We start from the raw sequence: 15,710 nt of genomic DNA, 5'->3' as shown, positions 1-15,710 counted from the left end.
TTTTTATGTTGAACTCTTTAACCAATCTAAATCTCTTTCTAATTTTGTATATGCTTGTTATGTTTCTGATACGGGCACCTCTTTTAAAGAGAATCCTAAAAAATTTTGGAATTTTGTAAACTCAAAGAAATCAGATGGCTTTCCAGTTAACTTCACTTACAAGAACCTTTCGTTAGATAAAACTTTTGATATCTGTAACGCTTTCGCAACGAATTTCCGTGAGTCATTTGTTATGATGTTGTTGAAGTATATTTTCATAATCTTCACATTTTTTCGCAAACTAGCTGTAGTCACATACCTGTGCTACAGAGTACGGTCCTTGATTTTTTTATCTGCGTTGAATGATGACTGCTCAGCCGGTCCTGATGGTATTCCCCCGATAGTACTAAAAAAGTGTAGTAATGCTTTAGTTGAACCCCTTACGTTTTTATTCAAACTCTCTCTAAAAACAGGCAAATTTCCCAGTATATGGAAAAGTCATTTCTAACATCAATTTTCAAGAAAGGTAACAAGTCGGATTTAAGCAACTACAGGCCCATTGCAAAGTTTTCTTGCATTCCTAAAGTATTTGAAGAAGTTGTTTGTGAAAGCGAAGCATATTTTAGTAAAAATATCATTTGCGAACAGCAACATGGTTTTGTGAAAGAAAGATTAACCGTTACTAATCTCCTTACATTCTCAAACATATGTTCAAACGCTTTAGAACAAGGTTATGAAGTTGACTGTGTATACACTGACTTTTCCAAAGCTTTTGACCAACTTAGCCACGGAACTATTTTATTTAAACTTAAGTTTTGGTTTTCCACCATTTTTCTTAGCTTGGATTAAGTCAAACCTTGAAAACAGATCCTTCGAGGTAAAATTTAGAAATTGTCATTATGGACCTTTTGTTGCTCAATCTGGGGTGGAATCGGCTAAGGTGATTGTTGATAAATGACAATCAAAATGATCGAATTTGATCTACATAAGGTGATAGTCAAATTGATATCTAAAAAGCTATCACAAAAAAATGTGATAGTCATTTTCAAACAAATTTGTTTATTACGAATAGAGCTACCAGACGCTTACACAAACGACTGGAAAATTTTCTTAGTTCACTTTGTTTCTTTTAAAAAACACATTCCTGTGACCGACAAGGCTTACGACATTCGAAAAAGAGCAAGAAAAGTAAGAATTTTATTCAAAATCATTCAATTTGAAACTTTTATTTAGATATTTTATAAGAATCAATTTAAAATTTCACCAAGGCAACAACGAATTTTGACAATTTGATTCTGAAATTGTTCAATCGAATTGAATTGAGTTGAATCATCTTACACAGACGGAATGAAAATGATAGTCAATTTGACTATCAAAAAATTGATAGTCAACAATCACCTTAGCCGATTCCACCCCTGGTGTTCCCCAGGGAAGCCATCTTGGCCCTTTTCTTTTCATCCTGTCTATTAACGATGTATCGTCATGTCTACGCTCAAATGAACTTCTCATTTTTGGTGACGATGATCGTATTCTTTTACAAGCTGACATTGATAGTTTCACATTTTGGTGTGGGACAATAGCCTTTTACTCAACCCTTTAAAATGTCAGACTATAACTTTCACAAAAAACTAATCAGTAACGTAGTTGACTACTGTATATCACAGCAAAAACTCTGTCGTGTCTCTACATTTAAAGATTTAGGTGTACATTTCTGTTCCAACTTAGAGTTTACACATCACATTAGTTTTATTGTTAACAAGGCAAGTTCTATGCTTGGTTTTATAAAACGCTGGGCAAAGGAGTTCAATGATCCCTATGTTTCCCTTTCTTTGTATAATTGCCATCTTCGTCCTCATCTTGAATATGCTTCGCAGGTATGGACTCCCTATTACGAAATTCATAGAAAACGTATTGAATCAATTCAACATAATTTCATTCGCTTTGCCCTAAAAGGTCTTCCTTGGGAAGATCCCTATGATCTGCCTCCCTATGAACATCGTATTCTACTTCTTCAAATGCAATCTCTCCATCAACTCATTAATGGTGAAATTGATGCACCTTATTTGCTTTCTTGTGTACATTTGAATTACCGGGCGGAACTCATCACCTGCGCACATTTGATTTTATACATATTGACTTCCATAGAACTAACTATGGGAAGAATGAAGCTTTAAGTCGAATGAGCATTTTATATAACTTAAACTGTTCATCGATAGATTTAAATTTAAATAAGGTGGGATTAAAATCATTCTTTAGAACCAGTGCTCCACTATCGTAAACGTTCTCATTTTATTTTTTGTTCTATAATAGTTAAATGCTAATTTAGTTTTGTATTTTGTGCGTGTGTTAGGCTATATTTGTATTATTTTTTACTAACAACTAACACATGCACTTATGATGAGCCTCTGATCGTAGTTTGACGCTTGCTATAAGCTTACTACTTTCTGAAAAAAATTCTGAAGTGTAAGAGTTAAGTGCCAAACTCTGTCAAATGCCTTTAAAATATCAAGTGCAATAATCTTACTTTCTCCAAAACAATGTAATGATTCTTTCCACTGTTCGGTGGGGTAGACAAAGAGATCACCAGTGGAGCTTTTCGTACGAAAGCTAAACTGATGGTCATTAAGAAGCTTTCGTGCTGTAAGATATTTGTTAATCTGCAATTTGATCACCGTTTTCATGACTTTGGTAGAAAGAAACTTTAGTGCAGTTGGAATATAGTTAAAAAGGGAGGAGAATTCGCCTTTTTTGGCTTTACCAATCAAGATAATAAAAAGAGTGACATTAGAAACGAGCGTAGAAACCGATATTTCTTACAAACGACCAGATATATTTATAAGCTTTGGGATTTTAGTATTTTCTGTCATAATTTCTGGTCATGCAAACATTAAATACTTTGAATATGCCCGTTACATGTTTTTTAGCTTGTGTAAACTTATTTTAGTTTTCCTCAATGAGATGGGCTTTGTAAATCCGGAAAAATACACCTTTCATCCTAATAGTTTGATACCATATTCGAGATACAATTTCTCATTCCATAAAGAATCAAGCTTGTTATCATATCTGAGCTGAAATCCTCATCACTATCGAGGAAGCATATTAACAAGTTAAAGTTCCTTAAGAAGTCGTTCAAGCCGTCCTAGTTGGCTCTCTCATATTGCCAAGCGGGTTTCGTAGCGTATTTTACTTTAACTAGGTGTTTTTGACATATATTTATTTATAATATTTAATGTCAAAAGTTTAGACCTTTCGTGGGTATTTGTTTTTTAATTGTGAAAAATATTTTTCTCTACTTGTCCATCATTCAAAACATAAAATAAAATCATTATTTACAAAAGTTGTTTTTCAGGAAGTTCAGTTATTCATCTTTGTGCTGTAAAAACACCTTGCGTATGCTGAGAAAAAATTGATAGACTCAAAAGAATATCTCAGGAAGGAGAAAAGTTCCGTGAATTGAAATTAAACTCTCCGAAACTTATTTAGAAACATTCGGAAGCATACAAAATATACAACGAAAAAGATTAAAAACAATAAGTCCCCAGTTTATGAGAGTAGAATAGGAGTTTCTAAAAAAAAAACTCATCTTTAGGATTCAAGCATTATATTCTTTCTTGTTTCTTCCTATCCTCGCACTGAAATCGTTGTTACGATCCATTTCAATGTACATCATTCTTCATGGCTTCAGCATTTGGGCCAGACAACATCCGAAGGAGTGTGTGCTGAGATTTTCGCTGAGTTGAACCACCTACATAAGTCAACCATTGTGTTATATCAGCAAATTTCTCGTGTCATAACTCTCCAGCTAAAGAAAGAACTCCTAAGAGAACTGTTTGCCTATACGAAAAAGCCAACTGGAACGGTCTCAATAATTTATTTCAGGATCTTTGACTGGTCGCTTCCTGGATAGTGACGTTGATGCCGATGAGAACATTTATTCCGAATAGGGTTAAAAGCATCATACCTAAGGAAAACGCATGGTTCGATGCAAGCTGTAAAGAGATTATTAGGGTCAAGAAGGTAAGTTTCCGTTGTTTTAAATCCAATCCAACTGAGGAAAACCGGAATAAGTTCAAGCAATTCAGGAAGGCCTGCAACGCACATATTCGATGGAACAAATTTTTAAATGACCAAAAATTACTGCAAAAAATACTGCAATGTCCCAAAGGCAGTAATTCTTCCTTTTTTCTCAGTTCCCATACTCGTTGTTAATGATATTCCATTTGTTAGTTCTCTTGTGAACGCTTATATTTTTGCTAGGCAGTTCGCCGCTAATTCAACGCTACCAGTGAATGTTATGACTCCGCCTGTCATTGAGCGCTTTAACGATTTTGTGGGGCCAATCATTTTTCGCACTCGTACTGTAGCGAGAGTCCTAATAGATCTCAACATACATACATAGATCCGCTTGGTCCGGATGGTATCCACGCTATTGTTCTGAAGAGGTGTTCTTCAACGCTGGCAAAACCACTCCGTAAGCTTTTTCATTTGTCCTACTCCTCAGGTTCGAGCGGATGGAAAACAGCATTTGTCGCACCTATTCCCAAAAACGTTGAATCCCCCCCACCCTCTAATTACCGACCGATTCCACGATTACGATAACGTCCCTTGTTTCCCAGGTCATGGACCGCTGATAAGTTATCAACTCAAGAAATATCTCGAAGATCGAAAGCTTCTTAACGACCGGCAGTAAGGCTTTCGCAAAAATAGGTCCACTGTTGATCTCACAAAACAGTAGAGCAAATCATTACATCGTTTTGGAGAAAGTAAGATTATTGCACTTGATGTTTCAAAATTTGATAGGGTTTGGCATGAGGCCCTCTTATCGAAAATGCGTGCTTTCGCTTTCCACAAATCCCTGCTTCATTGGATTAGTAACTACCTTTCTGATCGTTCAATACAAGTAGTATTTGATGTCTTCAAGTCTGAAAATAACAAAATAAATGCTGGTGTGCCCCAGGGCTCTGTTCAATCTCCAACACTCTTTCTTATTTGTATTAATAATCTCCTGTCTGCAACTTCTTATCCAATAGAATGTTTAGCTGACGAAAGTTCTCTTAGCTTTTCATATTCGTTTTCAGACTCACATCCCTCTTCATCGGATGAGGAACTGTAACGACAAAATAAAATATGATAAGTTTATTAAACTCCGACCTAAACAGCATTGTACAGTGGGGATTAAAAAATAACGTGGAATTTAATGCTTCGGAAACAAAATGCTGTCTTGTATCGTTAAAGCGAGATACACCCCCTTTGCCATTATTCATGAATGGCACTTGCATCGAGAAGACTGAACATCTCGATATTCGCTTGAACATCATCGTAAAGTTACTTGTCTCTCGCTTTTTTTTCGTTATTTTAACGGTTTATGCTCAAGAGAAATAGTTAGCTGCATTCCTCCCCTTAAACAATTCAACTATACTTCTAAAAATGTATTCCCTCGAATACTTCGGTCGTACTTTCAATGCTGAGATTCGTTCTTTAGCCGTACTGCGCGAATGTAGAATGCCTTATCACACTCTGTTGTTTCCAACCGTTGGAATATTCATTAATTCAAAACCAATATGCACCGACACCTCCTTTCAACCTCTATCTCCTCTTCCTAGTGCTCACACTGTGTCTTTACATAATAAGGGTAGTAATATCCCCTTGAATGTGCGCTTAATATAAAAAAATAACATCTTCCATACACGATATCTCTTACATTCCCACATGTTTTTGTTAGAATTTCATGCAATAGAATTATCAACTTGATGTAATCAAACAATCGTTTAAGTATGTTTCAAGCTGATTTTCGTGAGAGTTTTTCAATGGTTTGACCATATTTTTGTTTATCGAGTATAGCTAACAAATTTTTTCCAAAAAAACAAAACAAAATGTATACTCTCTTGATTTGAATACCGTCCACCATTTCCATGTGCTCTACGTGACCCAGCCATCTTAGTCGTTGGAGTTTTACCCTTCTGGCTAAGTCTACGTCGCTGTACAGCTCGTCGTTCGATCTTCTCCTCCACTCCCCTTCGATGCATTCGGGACCGTAGATCACAAGAAGAACTTTTCTCTCGAACCGACCCAAGGTGCTTTCATCCGCTTTTGTCGTAGTCCATGCTTCTGCATCGTATAGCAGGACGGGGATGATAAAGGTCTTATATAGCTACACTTGAGTGAGGACTTTACCACTCAATTGCTTTCTTAGCCCAAAGAAACAACGGTTAGCAAGAGTTATTCTTTGTTTGATCTCAGCGCTGTTGTTGTTTTCTGCGTTTACAGCGGAACCTAGGTAGATGAAGTCCTTGACTACCTCAAAGTTACGTCTGTCGATGGTGACGTTTTGACCAAGACGTCGGTGTTGTATGTCCTTTCTTGACGACAGCATGTACTTTTTTTTGCCCTCATTAACCGTTAAACCCATTTTTGCCGCCATTTCCTCAATACTCACAAAAGCCCAATTGACATCAAGCTGTCATCAGCATATGCTAGTAATTGGACAATCTTTCTAAAGATAGTGCCCCTAGTGTTGACGTGTGAGCTCCGCACTATCGTATGACAGCGCATCACCTTCTCTAAAACCTTTTTTGACATCGATAGATTTTTTAAGTTGTTTCTAACTTTTATGGAGCAGCGTGAATTCTCCATGGTCATCCTGCATAAACGGATGAGTTTGGCAGGGATGCCAAAACCAGACATGGCTCTATACAGCTGTAGATGCTGTCATATGCGGCCTTGAAATCGATGAAAAGATGGTGTGTGTTGATTTGGTGTTCTTGGGTTTTTTCCAAGATCTGCCGTAATGTGAATATTTGATCGACTGTGGACATTCCTGGTCTTAATCCACACTGATAAGGACGACCTATCAGCTTGTTGACTGTGGGCTTTACACGTTCACATATTACGACAGAGAAGATTTTGTCGGCGATGTTAAGTAAACTGATTCCATTATAGTTGGTGCAGTTTAGAGGGTCTCCTTTCTCAGGATCGGGCAAACAATACTGAGGTACCATTCACCAGGCATGCTTTCTTCCGACCATATCTTATAGAACAGTTACTGCATGCTCCTAACCAACTTATCTCCAGCTGCTTGAAAGAGTTCATCGGCCTTATAGTTACCTGGAATGTCTCTATGGCCCGGCACAAAGGTGAATATTAAACTGTTGCGCCAGTCGACGTCGAGATGATCGACAGTTATGGACTGTTACAGAGTTTGTAGAGACAGAGTCCAGAGATTTGATAGCGGCCTGGCTATCAGAGAAAATACGGACTTCAGTGTTGATATCACATTTTCTTTGAGCCAAGACAAGACTTCTTTTATCGCCAAAAGCTCCGCCTGGAACACGCTGCAATGATTGGGAAGGCGGAATGGGAGACTTAATTTCCTTCCTTCCCTTCTTTTGGTTTTTGACCCATCTGTGTAAAAATAGATCGACTCATCCTCCAAAAATGTCCTATCCTCCGAAAAAGATCTGGTAGGTATAGAAATGTGAAAATTTCTGTCGAATTGTAGTTGGGGGATGGTTTAGTCTGTGTGCTTTGGAATTGATTCTAAGTACCTTAGAATTACGGAGTGGCCAATGTTGTTGTTAGTCCACTGCGACGGAGAATTAAGGCGAAGAGCAGAGCTTGCAGCTATTTGTTTGCTAAATATGTCAAGAGGTGTAAGGTAGAGCATGGTGTCCTCCAGCGCCGCAGACGGGGTCGTGCGAAGCGATCCGCTTATACATAGGCAGGCTGAACGTTGGACTTTATTTAACTTATCCCTGTTTATACCTTTCTCTAAAGCAGTCCACCATACTGCCACACCGTACATTAAAATCGGTCTGATTACCGATGTGTATAGCCAATGCGTGATTGTGGGTTGTAAACCCCATTTATTACTAATAGCTTTTTTGCAAGAAAAGAGAGCTACAGTAGCTTTTTTGACTCTTTCCTGTACGTTGCGTTTCCAATTTAGTTTTTTGTCTAAGACAAGACCCAGGTATTTAGCCTCGTCTGAGAATTTTAATTGGATTCCTTTAATATAGGGAGGGTTGACAAATGGAATTTTGTATCTCGTCGAAAATAAGACCAGATCGGTTTTGTGTGGGTTAACACCCAGTCCACACCGATCAGCCCAAAGTATTAGTCTGTCCAAGGCATTTTGTAAGAGTTCTTTTATGATGTTAAGATGTTTTCCTGAAACTGCTATAGCAACGTCGTCCGCATAGGCTATTACTCTGAAGCCTTCCGCATCCAGACCAGTTAAGATTTCATTCAACACCAGTATCCAGAGTTCTAGGTTCCTTGCGGTGTCCCTCTACTAACGAATGTCTACCAGAAGAGTTGCCCAGTTTTGAGTTAATTATTCTAATAGTAAGCATTAAATGAATTAACTCCCGAAACGAACTCTCTACATTTAGAGATGTTAGTCCAGATGTGATTGCAGATGTGTCCACGTTGTTAAAGACACCTTCGATGTCAAGGAAAGCAACCATAGTGAACTCTTTATGATGGAGGTAATATTCGAAGGTGCGTACTAAAGTGTGTAACGCTGTTTCCACCGATTTAAATTTACAGTAGACATGTTGAGACGAAGACAGAAGTCTTGTATCGATACATGCCCTTAATCAATCAATCTTTCCAAGATCTTAAGAAGGAATGATGATAGACTTATAGGTCGTAGATCTTTAGGATTGACTTGGGAGCATTTACCTGCTTTGGGTATAAAAACCGGTAGGTGGTATTGTTTTTGCATTGCAGTTGGAATTGCCGTTATATAGTTTAGAAGACTTTCCATACTCTCAGTATAGACCTCCGTTCTACTACCATGTTCTCTTGATCGTCTTTAAAGGCTGGCTGGTACCCGTTGGATGTTTTTTTTTTGCTTTTTGGTGAAATTTACAACCTCAACTGTTTTGTGAAATCTCTCTACTCCTCGGTCGTATCCTGATGAAACCATGTGCTTTCGCTGTCTATATCGTACTATTCCGGCTACAAAAAGTTGGGATTATCGACTCATAGCAATGTTCGTTGGCGGTGGTGGGCTGGCCAGCATAATTTTTGAAGAAGTACAGAACGATAATGTTCTCAGACCAAAATTCACATGAAACAGTAACTTTATTCAAACGAATTAGAAAATCGTGAAACTTGCATGGATTGGTGTCGTTGAGATTATTCTTTTTCATATTTGGTCAAAATTTTTTTGAAGAAAAAATAGTTACAGACAAAGTTATTGGCATTTTTCTAAAATTTGAGGATTTTGATGTTTGTATGGGAAAGCAGAAAAAAGTCTGTTAAATCTGAACTATTAAACGAATTTTAATGAAATTTTACACACATGTTAAGATTAATCCTATACATACTTGGTCAATATTTAGTCAAGAAAATTTAAAAAAAAAGACATTTTTATTAAATGTTATGTTATATTTAAATAAAAGCTTTTTTTTAGTAAAATCTTTTAGGGCATGTTCTAATACTTCATATTGGCGTTTCGACATTCTGTTTGTATAAATAAGCCTTATCCGGATCAAATTGTGAGCAGGAAAAGCTCTCTTATGCTGCTGCATAGTTTATCTCTTCTTGAGGAAATATATTTCTAATTTCGTCGCTTTTATACCTTTTAGCTCGATCGCAGCATTCGTCAAAACTCTTTCGTGGTCTTCCCATATTATTTGACGTTTCGGATAATACACTTTGGGTTAGTTCTACTTCGAAAACTCCTTCGAGCCATGAGTGTATTTTTTTTTTCAAAAATTACTTTTTTTCCATAGACTTAAAAAATGATACATAAAATGTTTCTTTAATGCTGACAGCACAGTTTCTATTTGCTCAGAAATTAAGTTAGGGTATTCCCTTACAAAATATAGTTCACTACACAACACCGAAAAAGGAATTTCGATTGAACCCTTTTTTTTACATTTCACTTCACTTTACTTCTTTGTTGATCAAAGAGTAAACATTTCTCTTAAACACCTTCCACAAATGCTCAATAACTCAATACTAACTTTTTTTCATTAAACCTTTATATATATAAATTTAAGAAAGAGATTTTTTTCTAATAAGCCAGGTAATAAAAATTAGCCAATACGCAACAAAAACAAAACAATAAAACTTTAAAAATAACTCCGTTTTTATTTCTACGAATTTAGCGAAAAATTAAAAAAATAAAAGACTATCCATAATCCTTTTCTTTATTTTGTATTAAGCTCTATCATATAATTTAAAATATCGTAAAACTATATTGTTATTCGTGTATTGTTATCAAGAAATTTGAGTTTAAAGTTGAAAAAATTTACCGGGCAGAAATAAATGGTTTGGCAAAAATCGAAATTCTCAGACCTGGGTCAATGTATTAATTTTGTTTCAATTTTAAAATAAAGTTTGACATTTTTACTTAAAATAATTTGCTTAACCAGTTCATTCTGACAATTAATACGGAAGAAACGAAACTTTTTGGTAAACATCACTATCAAAACGGAGTTTTTTGAAATCCGATTGAGTAAAACATTTTTTTTTTTAGATACTCGAAAATAGACCAATTTAATAATTTAAAAAGTTAGAGAATTTATTTAAATTAACTTCGGAAAAATACATCTCAAAATTTGATGAAAATACAGTTCGCGATTTGAGTAAAATTATTTTTCAATTTTGATTGCTTGTAAATCAGAACATACAATATATAAATATGTTAAAAAATACTTTAAAATCATACGCTAGGGTTATCTAAGAGTACTTTAACATAAAGTTTAAGAGGATAAATAAGACTTTTTAAAAAAACATTTTTCCGCTCTCGCACATCTGTGCGACGCTGCGTATGGTCGTTTAGTTCCAAATCGAACTCGAACTTTTCCACCAAATGTTGAATAGTAGACTTGGTATTACAACCATGTACCCCATAAAAAAGTGCACAACGCGTGCATTAATGCTTCTAGAGAGCACCTAATAAAGTTTTATGTTGCTCTACGCTGTAACTTGTCAAGATGAAAGTTTGGTCGCCAAAAGCTCGTAAAATCAAACCGTTCCTACTGAAAACCTTGCCAAGTTGGTTGAGGTCCTCTCCCACCTGGGTGCGCCAACTGAGTCACGGTCTTCCTCTACTGCGCCGCCCGTCCCTCGGGATTGGATTAGAAGACCTTCCGGGCTGGAGCGTTGATGTCCATCCGCTCTACATGACCTAGCCATCTAAGCCGTTGGACTTTAATTCTGCTAACTAGGTCAGTGTCGCTGTACAGCCTGTACAGTTCGTCGTCTACGGGACCAAAAATCACCCGAAGAATTTTTCTCTCGAAGCATCCTAAGACGCTCTCATCTTTCTTTGACAGGGTCCAGGCCTCAGCGCCATAAATGAGAACAGGGATGATGAGTGTCTTATAGACGGAGATTTTACATGCTCGAGAGAGGACTTTACTTCTCAATATCTTCACTTCGTCAAGGTCGGGTAGGCGGAATTGTTGATCTGCGTCGCCGAGGTTGAGTGGTTCTATCTCCCTTACAGCGGGATTCGGTTCGTCATCGCCGTTATATAATTTGGAGAAGTGATCTTTCCATATTCTCAGCATCGACTGCGGTTCTACTACGATGTTCCCCTGATCGTCTTTACAGGCTTTGGTTCGTGGCTGGTACCCTTGGGAGTTTTTTTTACCTTTTGGTAAAACCTCATTCCTGTTGTGACATCCCTCTATCTCCTCGATCGCGCGCTTCTCATGCTCTCTTTTTTTCCGTCTAAGAAGCCGGTGTTCCTCTCTCCTCTTCTGCTCGTAGAGCTCGCGAGCAGCTCTAGTCCTTTTGTGCAGCGCTGTTTTGTATGCCTCCTGTTTCGCTGCGTGCGCTTGCCGGCATTCTTCGTCAAACCAGGAGTTTCGCTGTGGTGGCCGTGTGAAACCTAGCACTTCAGAGACGGCATCTCTGATGGCTGCAAGGCAATGTTGCCACTGGTTTTCAATGCTTAATGCAGGCAGCATAGGACTCCTTAAGAGGTTATTAGAGACCCGATCGAAAAAGGACATGGCAGTCTCTTGCGATTGTAGCCGTCTAAAGTCGAATCTTCTCACAGTACTTCCTTGTTTTGGCTTGGTTCGAGATACCCGTAGCCGTACCTTGGCTACAACGAGGTAGTGGTCCGAGTCAATGTTAGAGAAGTGCCGTGCGTCGATCGCAATGTGGTCAATCTGGTTGACGGTTGATTGATCAGGAGATTTCCATGTCCCCTTGTGGATATTAAGATGCGTGAACTGCGTACTAGCTACCAGAACGTCTCGCCCCGTAGCGAAATCAACCAGCCTGAATCCGTTGTCGGAGGTGGTGTCGTGCAGGCTGTATCTCCCGATTATGCCATCAAAGATGTCTTCTCTTCCTAGCTTGGCATTAAAATCTCCTACGACAATTTTAATGTCATAGCCAGGGCACTGCTCCTATGTCTTGTCCAAGAGCTCGAAGAATATGTCTTTGGTGTTTTCATCTTTCTCCTCTGTTGGTCATGCGCGCATATTAGGCTTATGTTGGCGATTTTAGCCTTGATGCGGATTGTCGTGATGCGCTCGCTCACACTGTTGAAACTCAAGACTTTTTGCCTGAGTCTAGTTCCAAAAACAAATCCACACCCAAATAGACGATGTCTTTGTTCTCGGTAGCAGTCGCCGTAGTATATATCGCAGTCTTTTAGTTTGCGGTAATATCTGCCTTGCAGCAGTTTAGGGCTTCAGCTAATTGTTCGGCTGCACGTGGTCTGTTAAGGGACCTAACATTCCACGTACATATCCGAAGTTCGTTGTCCTTATTTCGTTTGCGTGGGTTGTCAACAGTGAATCCGTTCGTATCCGAGGCTTGTAGCCAGGAAGTCACCCCAACGGCACAAGCCCCAACCTGGAGAGCCAGATCCTTAGTATAACTCCAAGGACGGGGAGCCGGATAAACCGGTCCTTACAGGCCTGGGCTCCGAATATGTCGAAGAAGCCCTATAAGGTGTTCACTAAGTAGTTCAACCTTACTGGAACTGTAGAAGCCACCGTTGATTCCAACTCGAGAATTCGTCCAGTGCCGCCTGGATAAGGAGAGGTGCCTTAGTGGAAACACCTCTCCCCCCTCTCTCGTTTACTGCCCGCAACAACTTTCCACTGGAGTTGGAACCCAATTGCCAGTTGAGGTACTAGGCACCCGATGTTCACCGCTGGGAGGTGAGAGTAGGAGTTGATAGCAAGAGGTGTGTTTTGAATAAAACCTGTAGACACTTGTGTAAAAAATAAAACAAATGAAAGAAAAATGTGAATTTATTTTTTTATAATTATTATAATGATATATTTTGTTTTAAACATAATAACAGTACAGTACATGTATGAATATATAATTATGTATATATTTGTATAGTATCTTTTTATATCACAATAATTTTCTTTGAAAAAGTCTTCAAAGCTTTATTTTTTAATATCATTTTATATTTCTCATCATATAGTTTCGTTATTCTTCTCTTTTGATATTTTTTTATTTTATAAATAATTTTTGATTGTTTTCTAGTTTCTATGAATAATACACATTCATATTGTTTTTTTCTTTTAACTAAATTCTAAAGTATACAAGTAATAAGTGCAGTGCTACAAGGATTTTCCTCCGACATGATAAGGAGTTACAGAAAACTAAGATCTTTGAGACTGATATTGAAAATTATTTTTTGATATTACTAAAGTATGTTTAAAGGCATTTAAATTGTTCTAGGTTTAAAAGAAATCGTGGTTATTTCGAGAAATAAAATAAAAACAATAAACAAATTTAAAAAAAAAAATCTTAAGGGTCCTTGAGAATTTTCATTTTAAGAAAAATATTCGTTTAGTTTTTTGTTACTATTTGAAAACTATACAAAAGATAAATTCGAGTTTATGTCGAAGGAGTTTACCTAATTATTGTATTCTAGATAAATATAGGTTTATTTTGTGTTCTTCTTGTTCACAATATTGAAATTATGGAACGATTTGAAAAATATTTCAATGCATTAAATACAAATATCACAAACATTGCATTTATAAGCAATTGATTCGTTGGGTCATTCTTTATTGCAAAATTACACAAGTTGCCGCGGCAATAGCAGTACGTTGAACTCGAACCTGACAGGCTATTTTCCTTGAATTCTTCACAGCCTTCTTTGTAGGGCTCTTCTACTTTATGCTCTACACGCCATGCACCTTGTTTAAGAACCTTTTTCAAAAAAAGAAACAAAAAAAAGAGAGTTAACAATAAATAACTTGTTTATTTTATAGGTAGATATAAGTTGGAAGGTGTTTTTTTTTTCTTGTTGTTACCTGATCGGTATACTTCTGGCTAGCACATCCTCTGGTCACTGTATCTACAGTTCCATTTTGCAAATATAGCCTAGAAATTTGTTTAACACACATTGTCGAATATTCACACTCAGTTATGTATTCATCTGATTCATCGAATTTTGAACACAATGGTTTGGAATTTGTTATATTGCCTATTTTATATATAGATGGAGATACTTGACATTTGTAACATTTTATTGCATCGCCGGGTTCTGAAATAGAAATTAAATTGATATATTTTAATTAAACATATCTTAGTTTGGCTTGTCTTAGAAAACAATGTTAATGGCTACAATTCAAAGAGTGTAACAGTGAGGTCTATAAATTTATTTACATGTTGTTTTTCTTCTTAATTTTGTTCTATGTTTTTTATATAAAATAATATAAATGAATAAAAGTTTAAACTTAGCCAAGGTTAACCAATTTGACAAATCATTATAATTGTAGAGAGGCAACTTCTAAAATTTCTTTTGCGTACTCTCAACTGCCAAAAAAAAGTTAAGTCTTATTATTGGAAAACATAGTTCAACAAGGTTAAGTCGGTGGCTATATCAAATTATATCTTTTCTAAGGTTTTTGATTGCTTAAGTTCGAATCCGACTTCAAAATCAGTCTATCTTTTTAAGGCTATGTAAATTCATGAGAATATTTTTTTAATAACATTCATGATACGTTCTTTAATCTCAATTCCTTAGTTAAACATGCCGTTTAAAAATATTCAGTATCTTAATTATTTTTCTAAAAATCCTCTTGTTAGTTGTAAGTGTTCACCTGCCATACATTAATTGAAAAAAAAAGAATGCTAAAGCAATAATGCTAAAAAAGGTTCTTATACGCGGTGTGTTCAAAAAGTACCCGGAATATTTCTTTATTATTTTACATCAATGTGGTCCCCTTCAAAGCAGTCCCCTCCAGATATAATACACTTATGCCAGCGTTTTTTCCTATCTTCGAAGCACTCTTGATATTCACTTTTTGATATGTGCTTGAGCATTCTCAGCGATTCGGCCTTTATTTCTTCGATCGATCGATCATTTCATGTGTCTCTTCAACTTTGGAAACAGGAAAAAGTCACACGGAGTGGTGACTATGGTTTTGTTTTTAAATTACGAACAAGCAACGACGAGTGAGCAGGTGAGTTATCGTGGGGCAAAAGCCATGAATTGTTTTTCCATAAATCTGAGCGTTTTTTTTTCGTATTGCTTCACGCAAACGTCACATAACTTCAAGGTAATACTCCTTATTAACCGTACGACCTTTTGGTAAGATCTTGGTGACGTTGGATGCTTCTAGGTGGACGATTGTGCTTTGGTTTCGATATCATAACCGTACACCCATGTTTCATCACCAGTTATGACCCTTTCAAGCAAATTTGAATCGTCGTTGACATCATTTAACAGCTCCTGAGCGCTGTTCATGCATTTTTTTTTGGTCAAAAATTGTTTAAAGAAG

General features: G+C 36.9%; 2 protein-coding genes across 2 annotated transcripts in view; one reads left to right on the top strand and one right to left on the bottom strand.

The window, feature by feature from the left end:
* LOC129950918 (rabankyrin-5) overlaps positions 1-15,710 on the top strand; it is an 83,477-nt gene that overhangs the window by 2,466 nt on the left and 65,301 nt on the right. The gene's annotated exons all lie outside the window — the stretch shown is intronic.
* The window catches only part of LOC129950927 (uncharacterized), a 34,320-nt gene continuing 31,823 nt past the window's right edge, over positions 13,214-15,710 (bottom strand). The window contains exons 2-3 of the mRNA XM_056062884.1: positions 14,238-14,470; positions 13,214-14,133 (exon numbers count right to left, since the gene is read on the bottom strand). Coding sequence (XP_055918859.1) covers positions 13,885-14,133; positions 14,238-14,470 — 482 coding nt within the window. The 3' untranslated portion in view covers positions 13,214-13,884. The remainder of the gene's footprint in view (positions 14,134-14,237; positions 14,471-15,710) is intronic.

The sequence above is a fragment of the Eupeodes corollae genome, chromosome 1 (genome assembly GCF_945859685.1).
Source record: "Eupeodes corollae chromosome 1, idEupCoro1.1, whole genome shotgun sequence".
Taxonomy (NCBI): domain Eukaryota; kingdom Metazoa; phylum Arthropoda; class Insecta; order Diptera; family Syrphidae; genus Eupeodes; species Eupeodes corollae.
This window is presented reverse-complemented; position numbering and strand designations above follow the sequence as displayed.